The sequence below is a fragment of the Hirundo rustica genome, chromosome 10 (assembly GCF_015227805.2).
Source record: "Hirundo rustica isolate bHirRus1 chromosome 10, bHirRus1.pri.v3, whole genome shotgun sequence".
Lineage (NCBI taxonomy): Eukaryota > Metazoa > Chordata > Aves > Passeriformes > Hirundinidae > Hirundo > Hirundo rustica.
This window is the reverse complement of record NC_053459.1, coordinates 19,383,772-19,404,946: the sequence shown is the minus strand read 5'-3', so window position 1 is coordinate 19,404,946 and position 21,175 is coordinate 19,383,772. Positions and strand designations below refer to the sequence as shown.

The following is a 21,175-nucleotide window of genomic DNA, read 5'->3' as shown; positions in this document are numbered from 1 at the left end:
TCTGTGCTCAAGGCAGACTTCATTTACCCTGGTGAATTGAACCTTAATTTCTCTCAACCTCCCTGAAGTAGTTCCAGGTTTATTCTGAGGCAAGGGAAGAACCTGATACTGGCTTTTGGAAAACAAATGAATTTTCTACACCGTGGGAATTTTCATACATGATATATCCATCAGTTTTCCTTTCTGACTAACATTTGGCAAGATGCACCTGTCAAACTTTTTTAATTCAAACCAAATTGTTTGTTATTTCTTCCAAGCCACACATTAACTGTCAGCACAAAAGTTTCCACACTGCCTCTGTGGGCTCACACACGTAGCTGCCCTAGGATATATTTTGAGGAACAGCCCTGGCTCTTGGAGAAGCTCAAATCCACTGAGACAAGAATGTGAAAACACAGCTGGGCCCAGCAGCTTCTGCTGCTGCAGTAAATCCCTTTGCCCCTCCACACATCTCTCTTCCCTGAAAGTCTTTAGAGGTGAAATCATGAGCTTTCCTTCTCACTGCAGTTCTGTTTTGGCACTAAAAATCCTTCTTGAGGCAAGGACAGTTTGGCATTTTTCACTTGTCTGCCCATCAAGCGCTTAAAAAATTAAGTTATTAATCATCTAAACATTCAGGTCTGCTGCACTTGCTGGCCAGAAACTCCCATAGGTGGCTATTTCAAATATGACTCTGATTTTGTTGAAGATTTTTGAATTAAAAAAAAATAATAATAATAATCTGAAGTCTGGACAAAATGCACCTCATCATAATTACTGCTTAGAAGTGTATTTTTAAAGCAGTCAGCTGAGCTTCTAGTTTATACTTCAATAATTTGCTTACTTCTTTAAAAAAAAAAAAAAAAAAACACAAAAAAACAACCAAAACTAAAAACAAACCGACAAGCCTCACATTCATCACGCAGTTTATCTGAGGTCTCCTCTATAGCAAAGCGTTGCTTGCAAGAAGGAAGAGAACTTTGCAGCTCCATTGTTTTGTTAACAGATGTATCGATGGAAAAAGTTACTAACTGGGAGTGTTCTCTCCTTCCGAGCCTCGCCGTTGCTATTAGCGCTGGTCTGTAGGGTGTAGCTTTCCTCTTGGGCTTCTGTGTTTGCTTTGCGTGTTGCTTTCCTCTTCCTTTTGCTCAGGAGCCCTTTTACGACCTGGCAAAACAACGCCGAGCAGCAGCGCCGAACCCGCAGGACAAAAATGAGCCTTTGCCTTAAATATCCCAGAGACAAATGGAGGTGAGTAGGAACAAGGCTGGGCTGGGGAACTGCTCTGGGTTTGCTGTTCAGAAGTTATTAGCAACTGGTACGCTGGATTTGTTTGGGGTTTTTCCCCCTGTTTTGGCTGCAACGTTGAGAATTTAACTCGAGTCAGGTATGGAATTATAGTGGAGTTGTAATTGCATCCAGGCCTTGGGTAGGGATTTCGGAGTCGGTTGGGTCAGAAATCCTTTGAGCAGGGTTTGCTGGGCCTTCATGGCAGACTCAAACACATTTTCCCTCCTCCTTTGCCCTGGTCTCATAGAGTGTTTCTGTTTCTGATTGCCTGCGCACACTACACCTGATGAGAGCATTTACCCTGCTCCCATCACCTTCCTGTACCTCATCTATCATGCAGAGGTTGTATTTGCTCAGCTGTGTTGAATCCTGCTATAAAAGCAGGGTGCAGAGGGCAGGATCTGGATGCACAGTGAATCTCTGTAACTAATAAAATACAGCGCCTGCCCTGCTGGAAGTGTCAGTGTGAAACCAGACTTGACAGGGTAAGTGATGCCAATTCATAAACCTGTAATGCTGGTACAGTTTAGTGGTACTGGTTTAAAAGTGGTACCGAGAGCTAAGCTGGACTTTGAGATAAATTAAAAATGGTGTCCTTAAAGGAAAATTACTCTGTATGGGATGACGTGCAGATTTTTACTCATAGGGCGTTGTACCTGGCAGTTGGGTGGACGAAAATGATTTTGTGTTGTGCAAACAAGGCTCCACGTGAGTCAAAAATAGGCAATTAGAGACTAAATATTCTTGCCACTCCTTCTTTCTGTTTTCTATCTTTTAAGAATTTTGAAGTTTACTGAGATGGAGGGGGTTTTTTTCTGTACTGTTCAATGAGTATTTCTAATATCAAACTTTTAGGTTAGGTTAGTTTTGCATGCACATGTATGTTGGTTTCCTGCTGGTTTTTTATGGGGTTTGGAGCCAGGTTTCCCAATTCAACTTCTGAAAAGAGTAAACATTGTTATTTCTTGTTGGCTGATAATTCACTCTTACGTCTATTTAAAAGTCTTCTAGGAAAATACTGATAGCAAACCATTGCAGGTCAGAGAGCACAGGGCTAGTTCATATATGAAACAGAACGAACGTAGTCCTAAAATATTTTGTAAAACCAACAAACTTTTTAGCTCAGTTTCCTCTTCAGTTTGCGGAGACCGGACGCTGCTCCCCCATGTTGTACAGCAGCAAAAAGCAGGGTTGTGTTTTGAACACCCTGACTGAGTGTTCATACAGTGCTCTGGCTTTATTCATCCCTGTCCATGGACAGGGTTCACTGCAGTTGATGGAAGATTTGACACATCCATACCAGAGCTCACAGTGTGACTGCTCACTGCATTCATGGAAACACTGACTTTAGCTGCCTTTTTGTTGTCAAACCCCAGCCCAGACAGCTGAGTCATTCCACACAAAGCAGCAACTTCAAATGTTTGCTTCTCCAAAATACAACTTTCCTTTTCACCAAGGCTTCCAGGGCATATTACTTCCTGCAGAACTTTGTTTTTCTTATGCTACACTGAGACAAAAACAGGCAGTCACATGCTTGATAACAAGGGAAGAGAGAGAAAGCCCTCTGTCAGGAACAAACCCAAAAGGGAGGCCGGTATCAGTGTTCAAAACCTTGAACCACAGACACAGAGAAAAGAATTAAAAATAACCTGAATAGTTATTTTCACAACCTGATTTCCTGTAAGGAAATATTTCTACTGGCTTTTCAGTTTCTCTTTTTGGACATCTTGAAGTGCTGTTCACAGCCTGTGCAGAATCTGCAGGGGCAGGTTTTGGGCACATGGAAATAACCTATTGCAGTCATCAAAGCTACATCAAGGTGCTCAAGGTGATGTAGGACCAGTCACTCCTTCTCTCCTGAGCTCTCAGCTGGGGCACAGACCTTGGATTTCTGCTGTGAGCAGTTTGTGCTCTCAAGTCCCTCTGCTACTGAGTCATTCTGGCTGGCTATTATATTAGTTATTTTGGGCTATTTTAATAAATATTCTACTCTGGGGAAAAAAAAAAAAAAGGCAGAATCATGTTAATTGTAGGATCCAGAGACTAAGAAAAATAGCGTGCAAGAAAGGGTACACAAAATATCCACCTGTAAGATAAAAATGTGCTGGGGAGTCAGTGGAGAGTGAGGAGAAAGAAACATCAGAGCAGCCAACTGGAACAAAAGGGCCAGCATAAGACTTGATGGTTACAGGAAGATCAAAAATAAAATGAAACTGCTTTGAAACCTCTCAGTTGGAATACATTTCAGAAAAGCCACCTAGTTGCACAGAACAGCAAATTGAAGTCAGCAGGCAAATTTTAACAGGTGATGTCTTAAAAACAGAGGAAAACTATTCCTACAAGTTATATCTGACATGTCAGACTAAAATACTTTTAAAAGTAAAACATGGGAATGGGCAAAAACCGAATTTGAAAATCTTCCACCCAGTGTTTTACCACCTGCTGATCAATTAGAGAAAAACCATCACATCATTTTATGTTGAGAGTTAGTTGATGAATGTCGTGTCATATATCTCTGCCTCTGAATCTGACAGGAATCAAAGCAGACACTTTGAAAGGCAAGTGTCTTTGAACTGCTAATTATGCTTAACAAAGAAAGTGTTTCACATGTTGCTTCTTAATGAAACTTCTGCTTTTACCTTTAAAGGTTTTTCTCCCATTTTATTTCTGGACAGTATGAAATTATGTTGAAACTAACAGTAATCTATTTATTTCTGATTATACTATGATGTTTAAAACAGTGGGGGAAATACCCTGTGTTTCTTGCATAAACAAAAGCTTCTAGAGATTTACTGAGAAATACTGGCAAAGGTAATCCCTGATAATGTGTTTCTCTTTGGATATATGATATTAAAGGCATCTGGGAAAGTTCTGAGTGTGAGAATAGTATTTTAGCTGAATTTCTCTACCCCCAGGAATTTCCTCTTCCTCAACTTTCTCTTTGGGGTCTTATTCTCAGAGCAGTGTAAAATACCCAGACAAAAGCTGCACCCAACCAAAACTTCTCAAACAAGAGCAATTACCAAACAGGAGGATAAGTTGCAGCGAGAAAAGCTTAACAAGTGTTGGACCAGTAACTTGGCCATGTCTCTAATTCCACCACATTTATGTGCTTTGCATAAGATTCACAAAAGAAAGAAAACCACACAAAATAAAACCAGCAAAACCCAAGCAAAGAACAAACACCCAGATTGCAGTGCAACCTCTCAGAGCCTCAAATCTTTTGACTTACATCCTTCTCTAATCTTTAAGTCTCTGAAGTGGTGCCAAAAAGTAAAACTCTAAAGCCCTGGGTAAGGAGGGAAGTGGTGTATATGTGTCTGCTCTGCTTTGATCTGCCAGAAAAGAGATTGTTTTGTATGGTCAACATCCAGCCATATCTTTCAAATTAGGAATCTTCAGACTAGGAAAATACTGGAATATGAGGCTATGAAGAAAGTCCCACTAATGCAGAGAGCCGCTGGCAAGTCAGGAATTGATGGTAAAACCTGCAGTACCTGATATGAATAAATAAGTTTTACAGTGTTACTCTCCATCACAGGAATAATGGATTTTCCTGCTGTAAGCCAAAGCAGAATTATTTTTTAAAGTTGTAATATTCTTTGATTTATATTCCATGAAGTGAAGAAGGGAATGCAAGATTTGTGCTAGCTCCTCAAACCATAAGAGACAATCTAAGCTCAAGAGTGTTGATTCTCATTTTCCTTAAAACTTCTTTTAAAAAGCTTTACATATACAGGCTGAATAAAAATGACAGTCAGGCCTGTTAACCATTTTAGAATTGCTCCTTTCCACTGCAGATTGTCCCACACACTCCTGTGAAGCATGCAGTTTTGGAAAAATACTTAAAACATAAAGAGTACAATTCAGTCAATTGCTCTTCATCAGTAAATAAGAGATCATTCGGAGGCACTGTCACGCAGCAGAGCCTGGGATTAGCTCTCAATTGTCTCTTCTGTGACACCTCCCTGCTGTTTCCTCACATCCATTCACAAACATTCATCCTTTCCACCCTCCTACAGTCCCTGCAAGACTGTTTAGGAGCTCAGCTAATTTGTCTGGGATTAAGATGTGGACATTAGATATTAAAAGCAATTTTTTTTTTTTTTAAATCCAGAATGCGCTGGTGGTATCCTTCAATGCCTCTGTCACCCTGGCACTGGCTGGCATGAGTTCTGTGATGGTGCTGGTTTGACAGCACTGGTGGGATGCTGGGCTGCAGGATGTGGGTTTGCTGCCATTCCCAGTAGGTCCTGGGGAGAATTCCCTGGATCTGAAGTGTGGAAGGGGCTCACCATGGAACATGTAGCAACCTTCTCCCAGTGATGTTGGCACTGAGCCTGGGGGGTCCCTTCTGTGGGGCACATCTATGCATTCCAAAAAAAATGTGCTCAAGGATAAAAAACAAAAGGAAGAGGATGAGTCAAATGGAGAATTAGTCCAATTTTACTTAATGCCCTGGGAAGGCAAGGGAAGAGGAGAGTAACCTCAATGAGATCACCAATAAAGCACTACCTGAGAGCTGCCCAGTAGGGCTTAATCCCTTTTATTCCAGTGAAGGTCTTAAAGGCAACTGCATAAATACATTATACCAAGAACCCCATCTAGCCAAAATTCACCTAGGCACATTACTAATAACAGCCTCACAGGCAAATATTAGCCTGTATCTTCCATTTTCCAGTCCTGAGATTTGCATGGCCCCAAAGGATCAGCGTGATTGCTGAAAGCATTAGGAACCCACACGGTGGATGCTGTACACCACATTAACATCCTAGAGAGAAGCTGCTGCCTGAACAGTTGCATTTTTCATTAAGCACAGCTTTTACTCTGTACCTAGTGGAGTGGTGGGTGATTTGGGAATTTTGGTAATGCTTTTGGAAAACAGTTTAGTCAAAACATGGGGAAGTGGTGCAGGTAAATCTGAACGTGCCGTGGGGCAGTAGATGGACCAAGTGACCCCTGAGGGGGCTCCCAGTCTTTCTTCCCTATGATTTCTGTACCTTAATGCTTCTGTCTCACTAACCAGACAGCTGGCCCTGTAGTAGTCAACAAATAAGACAGATGATGGAGGATGGCTTAGATGAGGCCAGTTTGGACTTTTTTTCCTTGCATTCATGAACAGTCATGCTCTCTGGAGGAGGGTTACAAGGCTCCATGCACGGCCAGTTGTTGTCTGTGTTTTCAGACAACTGAAAAGTTGAAATCTCTCCCTGGAAAAGAAATGTTGTGCTTGCATGTGCTATCCATTTCACAGCTTTTATAGAAAATACCCAGTGGCCTACCCTAGACTGTGACACTGCTTGTGTGGCACATATTCCTCCATTGCATTAGAATTCCTATCACAATACTGACTTTTAAGTGAGGGAGTGGACTTCATCTGTATGTTTGGAGGCAGAAGTTCTAAAAACTACTATTAAAAATGTCAGCTCCTGACCTTATCCTCCTCCAGCTGAGCCCTGAGAACTTTGGTCTCTTTTGAGAGGCTGCTATCAGCGTGTTCAAACACGAGCCAGGTTAATGCAGTTAACCCTGAATTCCTGACGGTGTCTGGCCTCGCCTGCCTGCAGGGTAATGAGCTCACCGGGTTCAGGTGCTGAGGCTGCTTGGAGATGATGCAGCACTGCTCTGTGTGTTACTGGTAGCACTGGGAAAAGGAGCAAAGGGACAGGAAACACCATCCCTTCCACTCTCACCCACGCTGGGTGGAATCCGCTGCAGCAGCAGGTCCTGCTGTCTCCAGAGATAGTTCCCCTGAACCCTATCGCAGTGCAATTACTGTGTTCAGTTTTGCTAAGAGATTAAAAGCCCTGCATTTAGAGCTATCACAAAGCAAATAGTCTTATAAATGTGTTTGAGCAAGAAGAGCCAAGTCCTCCTCTGGTGAGGAAACTTTCATCTCCCCACATCAGCCTTTCTCCAATTTACAGTCTCAACTGTACACAGTCTTAAGATTTATCTGAGTCACAATACACCTGTGTTTTAGTCCTTTCACTGCTGTGAAATATGTACAGTTGTTCCCATTATTTCAGAAGGGCTGGTTTTTTGAGAGTTTTTTAACATCACCCCCTGGTGTTTTTTTAAATTTTTTTTTTTTTTTTTTCTGAAAGGCACTTTATTTTTGGAGCTTGAGAGTCATAATGAATAAAAACCTGTGAATGCAATTCAGATCCACGTGTTGAGTCACGGGTTCCTCTTCAGTATGTGCAGGAGTCAAATCTTGTCCTTGTAAGGGGATTGGCAGTAACTTTGGAAATATCTGCCCTCTTTCCCAGCTTGCAATCATGAGCTGTACTTCCAGCTCACTCTTTATATAAAAGGAAATAAACATTTTATCTGCAGGCATCAGATATTGTCTTAGTAACCGCCCCTGTATCTGTGTGCAGCTGCACAGGGTGAGAAAGGAGGCTCTGAAATTTGTTATATGATCTGAGTGTCTTACCTTGTTCATATCCATCCTACTGTTAGGAGATCCTTCTCTCTCTCTCTCATCTTTTACTCAACCCAAACAAAAGCCAAACAAGTTCTTCCCATGTCTCTTCTGTCATCCATCGTGTACCTCCTCTTTCATCATACCTGTGCAGCATTTTCAAAATCAATGCTTGCATTTTGTCAGTTATTATTAAACAGTTTTTCAGTGCTCTAAATCCCTTGATATGGAGAATACCCGAGCTAATGAGGTGAACAGAACCAAACCCTTTCAGGCACTGCTGGTTCAGTGAGATGCTGGGCTCTATCCCTGAACTCCCCCTCACTTTGAAGAAGAGCTCACTCTGCCTCTTGGAGTATATTTCTCACCTTTGCCTGCTTTTACCTATTTGAAGTATTTGGTTTTGCCCTGCAACGGCTTGGGCACAGCCCCACAGAACCAGCCAGGGACTACTTTGTGCTGTCCTGGGGGTAAATGTCACCCTCACAGCCTTATCAGACACACCCCTGCACTTCCCCCTGTATTAATAAGGTGAGCATTATTACATGTTTTGTTAAGCCATGAGTACAGCAGCAATTTTAGGCAGTACAACCCATTGTTGACATTGATCCTAATCTAAATGCAAAGCTGTGCTCAGGCAGGACCAGTTTTCAGGTTATGGTGGCTGCTTGTGTTTCCAGGTTTTGGTAAGGAAAAGGTGTTGAAAACACATTTGAAACGATTTATAATCGACTTTTGTGGCTCCAGATAGGTCAGATAAACATGGGAGGGAATGTGTGGAGGAAAACGAGCTGCCACTCTGAACAGCTGGAGGGTGAGCCATCCCCAGAGCAAAGTCCATCAAACCCAGAGATGTGGTGAACTGCCAGACAGCTGCATGTGTGTCACTTTGATGGTCACACAGGAATGCCCTCTGGGCAGGAGGGGATTAGTGATAACTCTCTGAAGCCCCAAGTGCCTCATTTTTGATCTTCTTGTGGTAGTATATTTCTTCTTCCATTTTTGCTTTGTTCTCAAAGCTTCACTCTTCATTTAAACCCTCTAAGGAAACTCCTTGCAAGATAGATGTACATTACCCTTTCAGGGGAAACAGAATCTCTGTCAGAAAAATAAACACTGAAATCTGTTTAGTAATGCCTCTCATGTAGATATCTCTCTCTCATCTTCTTTAAATATTAGTTTAGAAACCAGCTTTCGTTGATAGAAATTTAATTGCCATAATGGAGATAGCATGGAATATTTCTATAGTAATGTTCTAATGCTAATTTGCAAGAATGGGAGAAAATTTGCCATCCTAACAAATTCCTTTTGTCCTTGGATATAAAAGACAGCAAAGACAGTGCCCCTGGCTAAGTGGAGACATGAGATAGATATCCACAATGCTCTATATGTGAAGTCTAGCATTGGAGATGTTAATAATTCTCAGTTCAACTCCTGCAGAATTAAAACTAAACCTTTATACTCATTTCCAAGCAGAAACCTGCTTGGAAATAGCCTGACTTGGTGTTTTGAAAGATGTCAAAGGTTACCTCTTCATAACGACCTTGGAGATGTGGATCCAAATAATGATGCCTGTATGTGAATGGTTCTTCTCAGAGCTGCCCATTACAGGTAATTTTGCCAAATACACATGAAGTTTATAAAACCAGAAACATCTTTCACTCTAATCTGAATCTGTCCATGGAAATGGATGGAAGGAGCCCCAAATCCTAGTCCAGGAGTCTAATGTAAGGCTTAAGAGCCACTGTGAGGTACAAGGTTTGGTGGACACTGTTCTAACTGCAATTAAACTGTGTGCAAATCCATGTGCTGATGATAATGATAGCCCCAACCAGCCTAGACCCTATTTCTACATAACCCTCCTCCTTTTCTAAAGCAGTGGTTTAGGGCTAAAACTGTGGGTGTAAAAAGATTTCATTTCATTCATCAGGCTTGATACAGGTACAGGGCTCAGTCACCATGATTCCCATTCCTTACTTGTGGTTTATCCCTGCCCAATCCAGCCCTAAATGGTGTCTGTGAAGATGACAAAGGCTGTCCCACCTCACACAGCCTGCAAGCTCATTCCAGACCCACCAGGAGCACGCTGCCTTACACTGAAGCTAGGGGTGTTTGGGCACAGCTGTGTATCAATCCTCCTTGGCTGCCAGAAGGAATTAGGGACAAGACTCCTCCAGAACAGTACAGAGTGCAAGAATTGAGTTTGTCTGCAGCCCGTGGTGAGACAGGAGTGCCATTCAGCCAGCCTGCTCAGTGGGGACACTGGGTGCAGGCCCAGGGGCAGGGGACAGGACAGGTGGATCACTCCTTCTGCTTGATGTGCACCTCAGCTTGTCAGGACAAAACAAGTTCTCCTCTGCCTGTGAATCCCAGAGCCCAGCGAGCAGATCTATGCCAAAGTGAGAACGCAGCACCTGCCAACATATTTGCAAGGACTGTTGTGACTTCTGCACAAATATTATTTGTGGGGAGCAAAAAGAGATTAGCATCTAGCCACTAGCTCTCAGCAGAGTCACCTTCAGAGCAGTCAGGCACAGTCCTACTTAATCTGCCTGCGTTTCCAGAGCACTGATCACTATGTATCTTTGCATCACGGCCATCCATCACGCCACCAGATTCTCATCTAAATACTGCCAGCAGCGCTGTGAGCAGTAACATCCCCTCCTTCTCCCTCTGCATCTTATTATTGGAGCTGCTGCTGGCAAAGGAAAGGAAAGTGGCTGTGTCCACAGTGACATTAGCACAACTGTCAGCTTAATCAATGCTGATCCTCTCCCCCTCATCCCTGCTCCACTGCCTGTTTTCCTTTTTGAGGCAGCAGAAAATCCTTATGAGCTCACCACTGTGCACAGCCATCCAGAAATCCTTCTCGAATTCCTCTGTACCCTGACTGTCTCCAACTCCACGTTCTATGTCCCCTTGGCCACCCAAACCCCCAAGCAGAGCCTTTGCCAGGACTCCCAAAGGCCATGCTTCTCCTGGACAGCAGGAGCATCCCTGGGAGCAGTCAGAGCAAGGGACCTGCCTGCTCTCTGCAGGCTCCTCACCACAGAGGGAACAGGATTCCAGCAGCACTAAAAGCAGAGCAGGGCACGAGAGAGGCTGGGTGCTTTCACAGAGACCACACTTCAGCCAAATAAACACAAGGCAAAGCTTCCCAAACCCTTGGGAACAAGAATGTTTGTAAATAGTTCATAAGCAATTCCATTCAAAAAAAAATGTGCTTTTCCACTTTGGAAAGGAGCAGATAAACCTCCACTAGTGATAAAACTCTATTTAACTCACTCATCCCACTGGGTCATTATGGAGACCAGCATGGTTTGTAAAAAGGAAGAGAGCTACAGAAAATACTTCACGATGTGAACTGCAGAGGATTCACCATGAGGGGACCCTCCTGGCCTCCAGGGACCCGTTAACTCAGGCAGAACTAGAAGACATGTGTGAGTAGAGAGCAGCTGTATACAGTTGTAAAGCATTATTACCTTTAAACTTTCTCTTTTCCACTGTGTCTCCATCGCTCCTCTGACATTATCTTCTTTGCAAAGCAGTCAAGGAAAGATTAAGTACCATGTCATTACATCAGGTTTCCCTAAGATTTGGTGGTGTGAGAAGGAAAGGGTTTTTCTTCCTTCCATGACAGAATAACCCCCTCCAAGCTGCACTGCAGTACTAGCAGGTTACTACATTTCAGGAGGAGTAATTCTGTCTGGTCAATATTCCCACCAGCCCAGCTGTGGAGAGCTGGTTATTTAACATCTCTAGATTGCACAGTGATATGAACCTAATCAACTCCTGTCTCAATTTTCAAATCTCATTGAGAACCATACCTTGTCTTCCTCAGCAGTACTGCTTCATTTTCCTCTTCCACTGAGCTATTATTTAATTCGCTGGCAGTAGCTGGCACTGACATGAACACAGTTCACAGGATTGACCTGGGGCCACAGCCCAGGGCTGAACAGTCCCACAAGCTTGGACAAAGCACTGTGCCCCTGCTTCCTCATCTCTGACATAAGAGTAATGTTTCTGCTGCCAAGGGAGGCTGGAGTAATTATGCTTCAGGAATATTCAATGTTAAACCCTTCTACCAGTCAATTTATCATGTTTATAGAGTAATGACTTTCAGGAATAAGAGATTAGAGAATAGCCCCGTAGTTACAGGTTTGGGCTGGAGTACAGGAGATCTGACTCCTGGCTCTTAGGAAACAGGAGACACTCTAGGCAAGGTTCAGGCTTCAAAACTCCACCTTTCCCTCTATGGAAGCTAAAAAATTCCTATCTGTGAGTTTGCAAAGAGAGCAGTTACTGTCAGTTTTTAAGTGAATTGTCATTTGTAGAGTTCCAATATGGATTCAGTTTATAAATAAAGGACAAGAAGGAATAACTGCAGTTAGGAGAGGATTGGCAGCACTTGGCCAATGTCTGATTCTTGTATTTAATGAAACCTTGCACACCAGAATTAATTCAACAAGGGAAATGCCTCTCACAGCCAATGTTGACTTCAACAGTCATTCATGACATTGAGCAAGACAGCTATTACTTGTATCCATTCCACTGCAAATCAGGAACACAACATCAGACCCAATACCTACATCAGACCCAATGCCCACTGAAAAACCAGACAAGGCTGCTCACAGTCTGCAGAACCAAGGGACATGCTTTGTGAATTTCCCTTTTAGCACGGTTTCCAGACAAGCCTCTCTGCCACAGTTCAAGGAGTTAAAGACATGCCACACCTGATCTCCCGCGGAATTTTTGAAGGATAAGCCCAACAGATTTGATTAGTGCCAAGTGGCGTGAGCAAACAGAGCCCATCCTGCTGCCCACCAGCTGCTTCAGCTGCCGATGAAACTCTACTGCAAATGCTCTCGCTCCGCTCCTCTCCTTTCCGTGTTTCCTGAGGAAACACTCATTTCATCTGCTGCTCTTGAAGCAATTAATGGACTCCATGAAGCATCTGGTGAGCAGGGGTCTGCAGGGCCCCTAATTTGCAGCAGCTCACCCCCTGTGGCACACACGTGCTCTGGCCCTATGACCAGTGCCTGACCAACGGGTGCAAACCAAATGCTGTGGAGCTGCACTGACACACACCAGCTGGCTACTTGCCCTTATCAATTTTCATAGGTTCAATAAAGTACACACTCATTTTTTAGCATCGATGAAGTTACTGCCAGAACTGGCCTCTCTGCAGAGCAGTGTCTGGGCTTGCAGAGGATGTGTTTTTATTGCAATTATGCAGCTTCCTCTGTGGAGTGTATCTTCCTTTAGCCCTTTTCATCTTCCCTCTAGACAAATATTTTAGACATAGTTTACAGAAAGCTTTTTCTTTTTTCCCAAAAGGTTAAGAAAAGTTGCAATTGCAGAGATGCTCATTTGAAGATATCAGCTAGATGCTGGAAAAGAAAACTTTGGACAACAACAAATGTGCTTTGGTAACCTAGTGGGACAAGAAGATGGGATAGAGCCATCTCTCTTCTTCCAGAAAGGAAAAATAAGTCACAGAGCTCAGCTTTTTTAGTCTTAGAAATTAATTAGGGAAGATTAATCAAAATTCTACTGGTTTTATCCCTTTGAAAGTCAGAAACAGAGATTAATCCTTCCCAACAGTATGCTGCTCTCAAGAACAAGTATGTGGGAGAAGAGAGCAGGTAGAGGAGCTGAGGTTATGGCAAAGGCTCTGCAGGAGCTGAGCAGAGAAAGGGGTACAGGCAGGGCAGGGGTGCAGGGATTGCCAACAGGGAGCCCCTGGTTCAAGCAGAGAAGGAGGAACCACTGAGTAAAAATCGGCTGGTCTTTCCCCTTCCCTTCCTGCTGGGAGGGCAAGTGATCAGAAGGATCCCCCAGAGATCATTTCTGATGGTCTCTTTGGTCTCACAGCCCCTCTCTTCAGCCCCCTGTGCCCCCCAACCCCTGCAGACCCCCCTGGCAGGGCTGAACCTGGAATCCACCTCTAGGTGCTGCTATACTACCAGCTATGGATTTCCCGGCAGGAAAAACGGGAGAGGGACGGCAGCAACTTCTTCGTGCCGCAGGAGGAAACTGCAGCAGCTCTGGATCGCCAAAACGTGCCTTTCTTTAAAGCGTCGTGTTAATTCGTGCGTAAAGCAGCGCACCGGGCACAGCTACCCCTCCACATCCCCCGCAGGGATTGCGGCAGAGGGACAAGCCTGAGCATCACCCTCTGCATCACGTTTTGACTGAGGGACAGCTGTAGTTCAGCTTTTCACACAAAGGAAAAAGAAGAGGTTAAACTGAACTGGTGGCACTGTCAGGATAGGAGTTGACCCTGCCAGGCAAAGAGGCGAGGACACGAGTGATTTGCCACAGACAGCAGTGAGTGGCGCTGATTCTAGAGGGTGAGGTTTAAAGCTTCAGGCATTAGCAAATTAGCATTTTGCCTAATTAGATATTGATCACTATCACAAAGCATGTCATGACCACCGTAAGCTTTCCACAGTGTGATGGAAAATCAGAACGTGTACCAGAAAGCACATTAATCCCTTCTCCTCCAGGAACTTTCCTCAGACATTTAGCCAATCTGCAAGTCCTCTCCTGCTGTTTCCTAAATGAGTGACAAATATTCCCTTGTTTACCAAGGGCAACCTCTGTTTTCCTCTTTACTGCCATACAATGACTTCACCTTGCATTAAGGTAAGGTGTTGTTCCTCCTTTCCTGATGTACAATGTACACAAATTTAAGGTGCTCCCTACCCAGCTGATCTCATGCCAGCTGTGACAATCGAGGAAGAGGATTTTGTCTCCCCACCATCCAGAGGTGCTGTATTAACTGTTTTCCTGTGCAAGTCCCATGCTCTGCAGGACTTAGCATGAATTCTTTGTGGCCAGGTGAGCCCTCAACACCCTCCCACAAATATGCTGCTAGCATTGTAACAGTGGATAACAGACCTCCCTGTCCCTGGGTAATGAGAATTATTCATTCGTAGTCCACATTGCATCCCTGATAGCAGGTGTAGACTTATATAAGAGGTTTATTCTTACATGTACTGCAGAGAGAAAGAATTGCAAGAGGACTGTGCCTCTTCTAAATTTACCCTGGTTCAGCTGGTCTGCAGGACCCTTCTGAAAGTGCCCACAGGACCCTGTACTTCCTTTGAAACACTGATCTCATCCTAGGGCAGGGACGGTGATCAGGCACAAACCAGCTCTTTAATTTTTCCATCTGGGAGCTCTCCTTTCCACAAATGCATTTTGATCATACATGTGATCTCTGGTGGTCTTTACATGCTGAAATGTGAGTTGTGTGATGCTGCTCATAGGATGGGAATGTCTCAGGCATGCCACGAGAATGAGCTGGGTGGCAGAGAGCTGTGTTAGGGTGCAGTGATGGGAGCAGCCAGAAGGTGCTCTTCTGGAGCACGGTCCGACCCAGGAGATTCTGAGGAGGCAGCACCTCAGGGGAGGAAAAGCTCTGTTAATCTTGGGATGTTGAGCTCTTGCCACTTCAGCATACAGAAAATAGTGTTTGGCAGGAACCACACACCCAAGGGCAGCAGTGTCCAGACAACCCAGCAGGAGGAGAGACCTGTGAGTAGGAGGTCCTGGTCAGATACACACAACCGCTCTGCATGGAGATGAACCTACAAAGGAAAGGCCCCTAGCCACTGCTCTACCACGTCAAACCATGTCCTGCACCTGCTGGAGATCAGAGATCACTCTTTCCCTGTAACAGGTGATAACGTTTGCCCCGAGTCACTCACAGAGTTGTGATGGAAGCTGAGCACTGGCTGTAGGTGCCTGAGTTGTCTCTTGATGCCTGAGCTCGGGCACAGTTTGGGAGCTGGCGCCGCTGCTCTCAGCCACTGCCGGCTCCCACGACCCGCACACGACCACCACGGCACGCTGAGCCCCCGGTGCTGAGCACTCCCCCACAAAAGGGCATTTTGCGGCATTTTCCCTGCAGCCTAACCCAGAGCCGTGCTGTTACCCTGCCTTTGCCAGCCCGCTCATTCCTATGCAGTTTCACACAGCCCACGGCAATCTTCTCCTTTGTGTGAACACAGAACCTCCAGGCAAAACTGTCAAAGCAAAGTGAAGCTTCCCGGTGCTAAGCGGGGTAAAGGCATCTGGGGAATCCACACCTGATGTCAAAGGTCTGAACGCCTGCAGAGAATGTCCCTCACAATATTCTGCTGTCCCTAGACGGGCACTGCTGCCCTGAGTGACCCAGCTGCCATCTCTGCCCAGGCGTGAAGCTGCTCCTGATGAATAGATAGACAAGCTTTCTGAATATCGTGTTGTACAGAACCAACCCGGACTTCTCAGCTATCAGCCAAACCCTCACACTTCCCCCAGCGTGCACACAGACATCCCACAGCTTCTTTGCACTGGGAACTGGAACATTATTTCTAATTTTTATGGTATTTGTTGATACTGCTGCAGGTGTTTGGGGTTTGAATGAAGAGGAGGGAAGGCTGTTTATGCTTTTCAGTAATGGAGTAGGATGTGTCTGTGGGCATGTTCTGCATCGAAGGTGGTGTTACTGATATCTGGGAGGGTTTTTTCTGGAAAAGAATGGGTACCAAACCCTGTCTTCTTAAGCACTACAGGCATCATCTCTTGCCCTGTCTTGCAGTACCTCCTGTAATTAGCTTTTGCATTAGAACTCAGAGTCCATTTTCTGTGTCAGACAATGCCTCAGCAAATTTTGGCTAAAGATTGAGGACTGGTATCTGTGGGAGTTGAGCCAGGATTTATAGCAGAAACACAGGTTCTATTTTTCACTGAATTATATCTTAGCAAATGTCAGCGGGTGTGATAATTGCTTGCTGGATGAAATACACTTTTTTAATCATGTCATTTGTTCCAAAACACTGTTTCTGGTGTTTTCGCCAAGGGTTGTTTATTAATGACGCCTCGAAAGCTGAGGAACTGGGACTTTTCCCTTCCAGCCTTTAACAGGGCTGTGTTTGGGGTTACTAACTCAGACTCACTGCAAGCTTCCCTAAAATACAGATACAATTACCAGCTTTTATTGCAGCAGATGCTCTTACAAGACCTCCTGTGACTCCGTGTTACTTGTGGCCAATGATTGCCGTGAGCTCCGCAGTGCAATCAGAGGAAGGGCTGTTGAACAAGCCCGGGCTGTTGAGCAAAGCCAGGCTGTCCTCCTCGAGCGCTGGGGGCATCCCACCACCTCACACAGAGGTCCTGCTGGGAATCCAGCGAGGCAGAACCTGCTCAGAGCTGAGTGCATCTTCCCTGTAGCTGGAAAACACTTTCAGTCAGAAGAACAATCACTGCTAAAAATGGATTCAGGTCAGCTTCTTCACTGCTTTCTCTCAGGCAGGACATTGGGTGATTTGTCCTAGGCTGGGAGCACACTTACTCTGCCCAGGGTGGACAGGCAGTTTCCTTTATCAGGAGTCCTCTCATGTCACACATGTCACAGCTGTCTTTCTGGCTGCTCTGCATTCTTGTATCAGCTTTACTTTTTATTGAGTTGATCCTTAAAATCCTTCTCAGCATAAAAATCTAGCAGTTGCCACCACGACAGGGTGACGTGTGCCCATCTCAGTCAGAGGCAGCTGAAATTCTGCTTTAATTTCTTCCTAGCCCACTCTCTCCTCTTTTCCCCTCTCTACAACTGAGTGTTGCCTCACACAACAGAGGTTCAATTCAGAAGAACTAAGGGAAAAAGACCAAATACACATCAGTCATTTTTACTGTAGGTGAGGCATATATTTATATGACAAATTAATCATTTTCTGAGAACAGAGACTACATTCAGCACGGGGGGAAACCTTCCCTGTGGACATGTGAGAGCCTGGGGGATCCACCACAGATATTTTAGGCTCTCAGAGGCTGTTGGGATTTGGCATTAAGTGTGTTTGTTGGCCCAGTCTGTGAACGCTGATGTGAAACAGATGCTGTGCCACCTCTCAGTCACAGATATTTTCTGTCAAATGCCTGAGATCCAAGCATATGTAGTATGGGGGCTGATTGTGCTGCAGCATGTTTTGTAACAAATTATTTCTTTAGAAATAAAGCACCAAACAAAGGGGAATTATAATGAAACAAGACAACAACCATAATGTCATTGTATGTATCTGGAGTAATGATGGGGCTAGATTGGATAATGAAGGTGTAAAATGGATAAACATTGGCATCTCTAATACCCATAATACATTCTAGGACATTGAAAAACTGCATGAGATCAACAAATAAACAGTTCATAACACTAACAATAACAACCTCATACAAAAAATGATATTTAGGATGCTAGTCATTGAAGGAAAGTGTTCCAAAATGCAGAAATCTCTACAGGACCACGTAAAATGAATATTTGCAGCATAAAAAAAATAATCAAAGCAATTCCTCTGCTATTCTTCAGCTTCTTGGCTTACCCTGGTATCTCACAAAGCACCTTTTTCACTTTTGGTTTCATCCTCACACGTGCAACGGGGGTGACAACTGCTAAAGATAAGAATGACATTAATTCCCATGGCTTTGGGAATAAAATTCTCTGCAGATCTCTCTGCCTGACAGGCAGAAAACTTTGTTATAACAAAACCTGTTACACTCCTTAAAAGTCCCCCGTGTTTATAATGGTGGGGGGAAAGGGAAAGGGAAAGGGAAAGGGAAAGGGAAAGGGAAAGGGAAAAGGGAAGGGAAAGGCACAGGAAAGGGTCCAGGCCCGTTGGTGCAGGGACCGGCCGACTTGCGCCTGCCAGTGCCACGTTACCCGTAAGCACGGCCAGTCCCTTCCCGTACAAGGAACAGAACGAAAGGAAAGAATGAAAGAATTCTGTGGAATTGTCCCAGGAGAGGGTGTGGGGCACAGTGGATGGGATGGCACTGCTGCTGCTTTGCCCACTTGGTCCTCCCTCACCCAACACTGATGGGAGCAGCAGAGTGACAGGGGATGGAAGCAGCAGGGGTGACAGGACAAGCAAAACTGCAGATGGGTGCCCAGGATGGAAGCCCTGCAGGGCAGTGATGACCCGCCCCTGCTGCAGCTCACACTCGGATCACACTTCCAGCCTGAAGCTCCAAGAGGAAAGGGGATGGATATAGATCTTTCTTAACCATCCAACCCTCACCTCGGAGTTCGCTGTTTGGCAGAAATTAAACCAACAAATCTGCTGAGGTCCAACAGCCCCAAATTTAGATATATATTTTAATAAGCTGTACCAGCTCTGCAGAGTCCCTCTGGGTGTCACCGGGGATAAAGAGCAAAGGAGTGAAACCAGATATCTGTCAGCATTAGCAGACTAATAACAACGTCTCACAGGAGGCAGGGCTGTGACTTATCCCCCTCCTCCAGAGCTTCCTCATCATTTTGCAGCAAGGGAACCGAGGCACAGCAGTGGTGTTGGTAAAAGAGATTCCTTTAGCCATAAGATCATCCTCCAGGAACAGCTGCCCCTGCAAGAGGGCAGCCCAGCTTAATGCCCTGAAACCAGCCCCAGCCCCGGGAGGGTTCAGCAGCCCTCTCCCCCTGAAAGAGCAGTCACAACACACCCTGCTGTCACATTGGGCTTAGCCTCACAGCAGATGTGGTGTGTTTGCAAGTGATAGCCATTCCTGTCATACACTGAAATTAATTTCTCAGACAAAAATCTGCTTTATTTGGAATGAAAATGAGCAGCAGACCCATCAACACAAGAACAAGTGTGTGGCCAGCAGGACAGCAACAACATTTGTGATTAAGCAGCTTTTCCCTCTGTTCCCTTCCTCCACATATGATAATTTAGTTATGGTGCCATTTTTCCAAGACAACTAAGTGCACATATTTTTCTCTTTTTAGTTGACTGCTGCGGAGTGGCTACACTTGAGAAAATTAGTTTTTATCATTTTAATAATCTAATTTTCATAAACCTTTTAACGCAAACACAAAAACTACTTAACGCACAGCAAGATAATTAATATTGAAAGTAGACTCTGCAGGGGAACTGTAGTACCTGCTGCCTTGCATTAAGCTCCCAGAATAATGAATTAGCCAGGAACTTTAAGCAAGTTTGTAGGAAAAACACAAGCAGTACCAATATAAACAACACTTTCACTTGATTTAGACAGACCACAACAAGAGGCTACTTAATAAGTTGATAGGCTGACTCTGAGGAGAACTTCACCAGTGTCCCTGCTGGAAATGTAGTGACTCTTAAAAAACAAAATCATTCCTATTCAGAATTCCCACTCAAGAGGTGACAGCAGATATTTTAATTAGTTACATGGCCTGAAGAAGAGAATTTTTCCCTTACCCCACCAAGCCATAATGGAGTGAGGGAAGGATTTGCAGCTGGAACATGGAATGGGGCAAACCATGTCAGCTCTGCTCCCCACTGCCAGGACAAAAACTGTCCAGTTTGGGCCAGGGGCTCAGGGTGAGCCTCTCTGCTGCCCTGAGGGAGTGCTAAAGGTGGATATTCCCTTTCCTGGTAAATAGTAAATTTGCTTGGGTTGTTTTTTTGTTGATTTTTTTCCCTAGAGTGTGGGGAGAGATAGCAATTAATCCTTTCTGCTGAACACATCTACCCCTAAGCAATGTCACAAAATTCATTAATGTTGAGAACCAGGCACTGCCAACAGAGACTGAAAAAGCCCTTAAATGTCAAAAATAACGTGTGTACTTATAGAGCACTTAACACCATCAAAGTACTATACAAATAATAACTAATTATTTAAGGAAATAATTATTTAAGGAACTAATTACTGACAGCAAGAGGTTTAGTGCTTTTTCTGAGCATCAGGTGTGTGCCAGGGATCCTTAGAAGGACCCTGATGCATTTGCTGGCACTGCAGCTTGCTCTGGGGGGGTTAATGGCTGATGTTTTGGGGTGCTGATGTTTGGGGGAGCACAACTTTATCTTGTCTGGCCCATGGGAGGATGCTCAGCTTAGGAGGAGCCAGTGGCAGTGATCCCTGTCCTGACCAAGGTCCTGCACCCATAATTCATAACTCATTTCCAGAAACAACCCCTCCAATCTCCCTGGCAGCCAGGATGCACAACTGCACCATTAATAAGTGTGCAGGAAAAGCTTTTTATCTGCCACGGTTGCAGTCACTTCACGAGGTACAGCTCAAAGACGTGAGGTTAAAATCCTGTGCTGGAATAGGAATGGTGGGAGGGGAATCAAACAAGAACACAGATTTGTTTAAAGTTCATCAGGGAATGATAAGAATAGGGGAAAAAAAAAAAAAAAAAAAGTCAGAGTGAACTAATGCTGTCAAAGGGTTTAAAGGGAATGTGAAAGATTCTTATTAGATGAGTATCAGGGGAAAACAAGCACAAATCCTAGACAGATGATATGTGCATTAATTAGTAAACTAAGTTGGTATGAAAATAATGATGAATACAATCTATCTTTAATGAGACATGTGAACAATTCAGAAATGAGGAAAAGCCAATAAAATACCTTTTCGTAGTAGCATATGAGAAAATCCTTCAAGGAAAATGAGCTGATACCTAAATCAGCTGATACAGATCAGCCTATGTTATCAGGGGAAAGGGTGAAAATGCCA

General features: G+C 44.4%; 1 protein-coding gene across 2 annotated transcripts in view; it reads left to right on the top strand.

The window, feature by feature from the left end:
- The first annotated feature begins 1,172 nt into the window (after positions 1 to 1,172).
- Positions 1,173 to 21,175, top strand: part of LOC120757397 (calcium-activated potassium channel subunit beta-2) — a 134,458-nt gene continuing 114,455 nt past the window's right edge. The window contains exon 1 of one of the 2 annotated variants that reach the window (XM_040074699.2): positions 1,173 to 1,230. In XM_040074699.2, coding sequence (XP_039930633.1) covers positions 1,193 to 1,230 — 38 coding nt within the window. In that variant the 5' untranslated portion in view covers positions 1,173 to 1,192. The remainder of the gene's footprint in view (positions 1,231 to 21,175) is intronic. The other variant, XM_040074701.2, reaches the window with a different exon arrangement.